Genomic DNA, 8,688 nt, shown 5'->3' on the forward strand with positions numbered 1-8,688 from the left:
TATTTGTTCATTGGCGTATTGATTGGTGTGAACCGTTAGGGGGCGGGGAAACGGCCTTACAAGTCAAACCGTGGAGTTAAAAATACCCCGGGTAAAAACTCACTAAATCCGCGTCTACTTCCGGTGGTGTCCGTCTACGTCGTGCCGTCTGCACTGTCTGGGAGCTGAGCACAACAGGAGGAAAAAGCGTTTCTCTTGCAGCAGTTTGTTCGTGCAAATACCTTCACTGCTTGCTACTAGCTGTAAGTCTCGCACTCTGGGATTGTCGGAGGTTTCTTTTCCTTTTTGTATTTAATTGAATTCAACTTGGTTTAGGAAGAGTGGTTATTCGGGGGTCCGGCTATATCCTGGGAAAAAACAATCAAGGGAGGCGTTCCGTGTTTATACAACTATTTGTGAGGGTTGGGTTGCTGCTAAATACCAGGTTTACACCAGTTTCATAACAAGTGCAGTGAACATAAGTTAACTTGGTGCCTCCTGGGTGATTTTAAGGCTAGTGTGGTGTGCTGTTACACAAAAGTTAAGCAGATAGTGACTTTTTTTCCCTGGGTCTTTCTGTAATATCATCTGCATGTCTGCTGACAAGAGCAGCAGTTAATGACCACAGTGAACACTATTTGAGACTAATATTAAAATTTGAGTCATTAACTGCCGCACTCAGTGCTGTATATATGTCATTTGTCCGTTAAAATAACGATGCACTTACTGGACTATGCTAGCTGTTTTAATAACAACTTGAGCTCTGATCTGTCCTTTATCTATTTAGAAAGTGTGTCAGAGGCCAAAGTTTAACCAGTTACATAAGGCCCTCCACCCCCGTTATTGTTATACCAAGTACTACAGACATACTTTGATAGTGTAATTTGATTTTCAAAATAACAGCTGCACCATATAGAGATAAAATTCATACAGTTACAGTCAGCTTGTTTTTTCAGAGCTAAACCCGGTACATGCTGTTACTGTGATTATCTAATTATCAGCCACTTTATTAGATACATTCGGTGTTACCTTTTTAAAGATTGGACATTTTTTGTAATCAGAGATGCTTTTGTGGATAGCTGTGATAATTATTTGAGTTAGTGTTGTTTTTAAGTTGCTGTTGTCAGCTTTGTGGACATTTTTTTAAATATGTCTAAATGCATTTCTGGCTAATTTACCGATATTCGTCTTAATGAGTGTTTTGACTGGTGTATCTATTAAAGGGGCCGAGTGTTGATCATAGTTGACCATCCTATTGAATTTGATTGTTTTTGTGGAGATTTTGTTTTTTCTTTTTGTCCATGTTAAAATGCAGTCAGATTAAAAGTTTCTGCCACTGAACTGCAACAAACCTTCACTGTTGTCTAAGAACTTAAAATTAGTAAATGTAAATGAGACTAAACAATAGATTACAGTGAGTTTCACGGAGGAGTTAAGTGTGAGGAAACTCTCATTTTAAAAAGTTGGATTTATTCATTTATTTATTTATTTTTTAGCAAAACACATCAGAGGTACCCATTTAGACATGGGGTGAACATACTCAATAAGAGGTGGATTAGTGATGCTGGATTATGGTGGTGTTATCTATAAATACAACTCCACCCCTAAATCCCTGCAATCAGTTTCTCTCCACCTCGATGCTCAGCTCTTTGAATTCAGTTTAAACATTCAACCTCCAGGTGTTTTAACACAAAACAGGTGGAATAGCTTTTTTTTAATAATGTGTATAACAGAAGTGAAAAGTTGTTTTGTGAATGTCTTTCTGTCCACAGACCAGGATGAATGTGGGTGTGGCTCACAGCGAGGTGAACCCAAACACCCGAGTGATGAACAGTCGAGGGATTTGGCTGACCTACGCACTTGGTGTTGGTGTGCTTCACATCGTGCTCCTGAGCATACCCTTCTTCAGCGTGCCCGTGGTGTGGACTCTAACAAATGTCATTCACAACTTAGTAAGTTCAATTTTCTCTCATGCTGTGTCAGTGCTGCTATCTGAGCTTCAGAAACAAACCAGGCTGTTCAGGGGTTTTTCCTACATAGAGAAAGGCTGTTTAGATGGTGCCAAAAGGAGCAACAAAAAATATGATTGAGGGGGGAAAAAGAATGCAATTCAATGCTTTGAATTGCATTGCATAAACTGAAATATGACATCTCTGACTTCCAGCTGCTGTATTTCACACAGGCGCTGGACAAGCCAGCTAAACTGCAGTGGTTTGGTCATGGTTTTCAGTCTGTTCACGCTCCAAATGTCTTGCAGGAAATGCTCTGAGTTACAGCCCAGACTGACCTGGTGGGTTGAGCAGTAGTTTATTTCAGGTTTGCCAACACTCACTCACATGTGACACGCTTTCGTTAACCTGTTTCAGCAGCAGCTCTGATTCCAAATCTTGCACTTGCTGTGTCCAAAGACATGAGGATCTCGTGGATTAACTTTTATTTCCATTAGCAACGTCCCCAAAGCAACAGGAAAATCAGCATGTGCTCAAAGTAGAATTCATCCACTGCTAAAGTTTCTCTTATATCTTATAAATATTAATGAAAACCATCTCTCGCAGTTTCCCTGAAAAGTCCACTTCACTGGATATTAAAGTCTCTAAAATTTATTTGCATTTGTTTATTTTTAACAAGTACTCAGGAAAAATACTGACAGTGATGCGTTTTCTTTGTTTTGTTTTTTTTTCTTTTAAGATGGAACAGAGCCCTACATCTTTGATAATATCAGATTTCTATAATCTGGTTAGTAATGGTCACATGTCACAGAAAAATGGTCAAATAATGCAGCTGTGGTCATCTACTGAAGGCCTTCCCTGAGCAGGACGATGTACTGATATTTTACTATACAGTATGTCTATTTATCTTGCTATGTTTTTTAAGATTCTAGTGGTGTCAAAATATATCACGTTGTCTTTTTGATTATTTTTACATAAGTGGGATGGTGAGGCCAGATGCTGATTTTGTTTATTTGTCTCCAAGTTTACTAAGGATCTGTATTGGTCCTGAAAAAGCCACATTGATCAAAAGACTGAAAAAGTATTCGCCTCCAAAATTTCATTTGAATACATTTTCTTTTATTAGAGGGTTAATAAACAACAAAGTTAACATTTTTAAATTTAACAGATCAAAGTGAGGTCTTCAAAATCCTTGTTTTGTTCTAACCAACAGTCCATAGTTAAAATAAATAAATAATTAAAAAATAATTTTCTGTGTTTGGCAAGAAAAGCATTAAATTCTATGTAAAAGTGTAAAGTGTGCGTGTTAGTCCCCATAGGGAAATAGTTCCTCTGCATTTAACCCATTCACCCAGTGAAGCAGTGGGCAGCCACCAGTGCAGCGCCCGGGGAGCAGTGTGTAGGGACGGTACCTAGCTCAGGGGTACCTCAGGGTAGCCGTTCAGTGGAGTCGAACCCCCGACCTTCCGATCATGGGCCACCACTCTACCTACTGAGCTATCCCCTATATTATTTCAAGAAAGTTTTGTGTTAATTCTGATTTCTAACGCTTATCAGTTTGATTCAGGAACCCTGTTTTGTCTTAAGGCGGTTTTCCTTGTGACAGCCTGATGACTGACCTATTATGATAATTTCCCCATGCCTCAAAGTCTGACAAGAGTGACCTTTCATTGCTGCATGGCTGGCCTCAAATGAAGAGAGTTGATGTGGGTGACGTCATCGAACAGTTTGAGCTCAAGGATTGTGTATCACAGCCAATAAGGAAGGCTATTAACAGTAGCGGCTGAGGTCAACTATAGCCTATTGTTTTCCACCACAATACACCATCAGTGTGGTGATTATTTCTTGGCCGTATGTCAGCGCTTCAGTTTCATTACATTTCCCTCTGTATTGCAGCTTTTTCCATCTAAAGCTCCAGTGTTTTGGACACAGACATGTAATTAGAACCTCCCAAGATGGCTAACTTACGAGGGGAATCCCAAAAGTAAGGTATTTATTTTTTGGGAAATACAAACAACCATTTATTTTCCATAATATTCGCATCATTTTAAAGCTTGAAGACTTATTTTTCTACATAATCACCATTTTGGTCGATGCATTGTTGTAGACGCTGTGGCAGTTTTACAATGCCCATGTCATACCCGCTCACGGCCGCTGCAGAATTGCCTACTGGACAAATGTTCTTTCAACTTTGGGAACAGGTGGTAGTCACTGGGTCTGAAGTCCAGACTGTAGGGTGGGTGGGTGATGAAGTTCCAACAAAAGTTTGCCAGGAGATCGACATGGGCATTGTAAAACTGCATCGACCGAAATGGTGATTATGTAGGAAAAATAAATAAGTCTTCAAGCTTTAAAATGATGTAAATATTATGGAAAATAAATGGGTTGTATTTGTAAAACAATAGGAGACCTTACTTTTGAGATTGCCCTCGTAGTTGACAATAAGAGGACATCACATTTCTTTTTGGCCAGTCTGTCAGTACACTATTGACCGCAGTTTCCACTCCACAGGGAATGTATGTCTTCATGCATGCAGTCAAAGGCACCCCTTTTGAGACCCCTGACCAAGGAAAAGCCAGACTTCTTACTCACTGGGAGCAGCTCGACTATGGCGTGCAGTTCACCTCATCTAGAAAGTTCTTCACCATCTCCCCAATTATTCTGTACGTATTATATACCAATGATTCTGTCTGAACCTGTTGTCTTTAGACATGTACCTCCAACCCTGATAGTTCTGTAGACATTACCATGTGTGAGAGAATGCCAAGTGGAAACTTCTAGGAAAATGATACTAGTGACATGGAACTACCAAAAACTTTGAATCCATGAATGCCCGTTCGAGCCTGGCTCCAACAGTGACACAGACTCCCATGTTAAAATGCTCTACAGCAGAAATAAGATGTTTACAGCGTGCCACAAAAAACCTTTTAGTTTTTATGGTTGTACAATAGTAAACCATTAGCCATTGGTGGTAGACTCCACATCCTAGTAACTGCACAGAAAACGGTATTAATTAACAGATAATTAACACACAATTCTCTGGAAGGCACAAACTCTGTGGAGAGGTACAGCTCAGTGACTTCAGTTGGCTAAGGTGAAGCCTGGCTGCACATCTCAGCTTCCGCATGTGAGTCAGAGAGACTGTCCCTGAAAATAAAAACATCTAAGCATTTCTGGGTCTGAGCAGAGGATATGTGTGTCTTTTATTTTTTATTTTTATCCTATAAATGGTTTCAAGACTTTATGTCCCTGAACCATTTTACGTGATTAGGGGAGTTCCACAGGGTTCAGTATTGGGTCCAGTCTCATTCACACTAACCAACTATGATGTCCATTTTTATGCTGGTGACATAGTTCTGTACTGTATAGTTGTTATGATAGTGTGAAAGACGGGAAACTATTCATAGAGCCCAGTGGCAGACTGGAAAAAATGTTTTACTTTTTGTGTCTGTGGAAAGTGACTTACTTTAGGAGGCGTTGTATTTATTTATCTATTTTTATTTGATTGAAACCAAAATGCTGCAATGTATTTCTAACACACTGTCTTTTTTTCCCACCTTTACAGATACTTCCTGGCAAGTTTCTATACAAAATACAACACAACACACTTTGTCATCAACACTGCCTCGCTTCTGAGTGTCTTGATCCCCAAACTGCCACAGCTGCATGGAGTCAGAATTCTTGGCATCAACAAGTATTAATAATTGTAAATGCTGCGCCTCTCAGCAACTGAAGCTAATTCCTGTGTAGTCTGTACCGCCGATGTGTGTACCAAGTCATACAGTTTGTGTAACGGCCGCTGTTGTCGTATAGTAACACCAGAGGGGTGCACTACGAAACGAGGTACGTTGAGCCTAAAGAGTTTTCAGCGTCATGAAGGTAGCTCTGTTTTTTGTTTTGTTTTGGTTTTTTTAAACCAGATGACTCAGCTCTGGGCGGAGACTACATTCAATGTTTTTGTGTAACATTATCTGTTAATGAGCAGTACAGATTTTCAGCTGAGGTTATATATGCAAAACCTGTTGAGCCGTGTGTTTGTAATGCCCCCAAAGAAGCTGTGCAGTTTTAGTTGAACAAACTGTTACAGCAACAGGGATTTAAATGCATTAGGCTGGCAATGCAGAAAACGTGCTTTTATGTTTGTTCATAATTTCCTGCTGATGTAAAGCAGAGTAGAACACTGATTTGTCTAATATTCAGTCAGTAAACTTACTTCCACTTTGAAATGGCCAAAAACTCAAGTGATTTTCATCCTTTGTTATGGGACAGGGTCAGGCCTGAATGCACTTCCTGAGTTGTGTTAGGAATAAACTGCAGCAAAGAGAAAACACTGAGCAGTGTGTGATCGCAAAGCTCCACAGCTCTGCCCATGTTAATCAAAATTCTTAATATCTTTAACGTTTGCTGATCTCTCCTTCAAAATTGTTTCCTTGGACACCACTATGGCTAGTTTTAGATCGCGAAATCCTAGAACTTGTTCCATGCATTTCCACCCCATAAATAAATCCTACTGGCACAAACTTATAACGACAACGACGTAACCCGAATTGGAAGGCAGTACCTGCAGTTGACCAGTGGTTCACCAATGATTCAGAGATTCTGCCCATCGTTATTTTTATTCCCATATAAAATATCCGATCCACTGCAAGAAATACTGTGGAATAATGACTTCACAAACCTGCTGAAATGAAAGACGGGTTTTAAGGTAGAACTCTCATGGCGGTGGTAGAAAGGAAGGAAAAGATCACGCAAAGTTGTTTGGAAAAGTTGACAATGAGTGAAGGGGGCAACTAGAACAGTGTTCCTGCAGACTGATTTTGAAGGTTGTCTGAATCTGAAAAGGCATCCCTAGTTTTTATTAGTCTCAAATTTCCTCAGATTTAGAGAGGTAATTTAACGTCTTGAAATGTGGTTGGTCAGAGCAGTTGCATTGCTCGCTTTACTCAGAAATGAAGAAATGTAAATTCGCTGAATATTGGCTCTTCATCCAAGCATTTGTGAGTCACAATATGTTTTGTTCAGGAAGTGCCACAATGGGAATGAAGGTGCGGGGGAAAACCCCTACAAGTTTTGGTTCAGTTGCAAGCAGTTCTGACTAGTTGCCTTACATTGTTTACCTGCATAGCCTAGCTTTTTGCTCAACTACAACTACACAAGACGAACAACATGCATCTAAAGCAGTGAAATCTATATGTAACATTTCTTACCCTGTGGAGGCTTCATCTTTTTTGCACATGCATTAGGTTTTGTATAGCACTTTTTACCTCCTGAAGTCAGACATCCTAAAGCGTGTGTGGCAGAAAGCAAATTAGCCGAAGCTGTACAGAAGAGATGACCATTGCTTCCATGTCTGAAACATGAAGCCAGTGCATTAGTGCCTTATATCTGCAGGCTTTTAATGGTTGGGTATTCTGACTGCATAAAGAAGCCAGATTTTGTGGAAATTTTTGGAATAATTACCCTCCCCTCCCCCTATATCATCCACTTACTACACTTTCTATTTTTTAATATTTAAAACATGCAGTTTTTTGTTGTTTTTTTGTTTGTTTGTTTTTTAAATTAAGCTCCCCATCAGGGTCAGAGGCTATAGTTATGTGAATGACAAGCCAGTGCTACAGGAGTTGGTCAGATCCAGCCCATCCTCGTGGTGTCATAAAGCTAAGATGGCAACAGCACATACTTGCACAGACGCAAACTGAAATGAAAGTGGAAAAAGCTGCAATTCAGGCGAACTGGGAGTGATTCAGGACATGATACAGAAACGGTGTGAGGAGTCGAGACTTCCATGGAGCGATCAAAAATCAGCGTGCATGAGGAGGCAATGTCAAAGGGAATGGTTTCTTTTTTTTTTTCATGGGCAGAGATTCAGAACTTTTGTATTGAGTCCCATCTTTGTAAGAAACTTTCTTTCTGGCCTGATGTTTGGCTGTAGTAATTATCGTAAAGTCTTCACTGCTCAGTGTGATCTGCTCCTTTTTTCTTCCACACAGAGTCGGGATAAACACATCGCACCTTCATGACACCTGTTATCTCTGAAAGGAGGCCTGGCTGTGTTCAGTTTGCTTTGTGGTGCATCCCTCTGGTTTAAAGATGATATGTCTGTACATGACAGGATGCCATACGCATTACTAACTTATGTGAATATTTAATGATGTATTTTCGGCCTGCGTCGACCTGGGCGGGCCCAGGCATCAGTGAGGCTTTAGGTTGAGTTTACTTTTCTTCCTTTCTTTGCTCTCATATCACACACAGTGATGCAAATTGTGTTTCTAGTCACAAAGATGTTGCAAATGTATTTTTCAAATATGTCTTACTTTGTGAGGGTAGGAGCCCATGGCTCGCTGTTTACCGGTACAGTCTGGTTTTGTAACGGGTGTCAGACATTTTCGTGCTGAGGAAGAACAGAATCAAGCTCTTCAGGTGCATGATTTCCTTTGTGAATCATTTGTAACCAATCAGAACAGCAGGCGTTTCTCATTGTACTCTTTGTGAGTATGTGTGAGTGAATATTATGTCCTTTATGTAGAAATGAGACAGATTATTGTTGTCAGATTAAGTGTTTACTGAGGGAGCTCCACAGTGTCTTTGTGATGAACTTACACTCATGTAGCCACTCTCTTCATACTTTGAGGGATTATTTGATTTGTTTTTGTTTGTTTTTTTTGGCTATAATTGAGGCAGTGAGTCCTACTTTGTTTGGCCATAGCTTGTAGTACTTGATATTTCTGGTTCTTAATCTTATTAAAATGTTTGCCCTCCA

The 8,688-nt window shown here is 40.0% G+C and overlaps 1 protein-coding gene across 3 annotated transcripts; it reads left to right on the forward strand.

Annotated features, from left to right (window-relative positions):
* Positions 1-101: 101 nt before the first annotated feature.
* Positions 102-8,688, forward strand: ormdl1 (ORMDL sphingolipid biosynthesis regulator 1). Of its 3 annotated transcripts, none has more exons than XM_005736843.1 (4): positions 102-242; positions 1,752-1,931; positions 4,440-4,591; positions 5,494-8,688. In XM_005736843.1, the coding sequence occupies exons 2-4, from the start codon at positions 1,758-1,760 to the stop codon at positions 5,627-5,629; spliced, it is 462 nt and encodes a 153-aa protein (XP_005736900.1). In that variant the 5' UTR covers positions 102-242; positions 1,752-1,757; the 3' UTR covers positions 5,630-8,688. The 3 variants fall into 3 exon arrangements, with proteins under 3 accessions (XP_005736900.1, XP_005736902.1, XP_005736901.1); XM_005736845.1 differs by lacking the exon at positions 102-242 and adding an exon at positions 1,601-1,658; XM_005736844.1 differs by lacking the exon at positions 102-242 and adding an exon at positions 1,615-1,677.

Source organism: Pundamilia nyererei, unplaced genomic scaffold, assembly GCF_000239375.1.
Source record: "Pundamilia nyererei isolate P.nyererei 1_Seehausen unplaced genomic scaffold, PunNye1.0 scaffold00071, whole genome shotgun sequence".
Taxonomy (NCBI): domain Eukaryota; kingdom Metazoa; phylum Chordata; class Actinopteri; order Cichliformes; family Cichlidae; genus Pundamilia; species Pundamilia nyererei.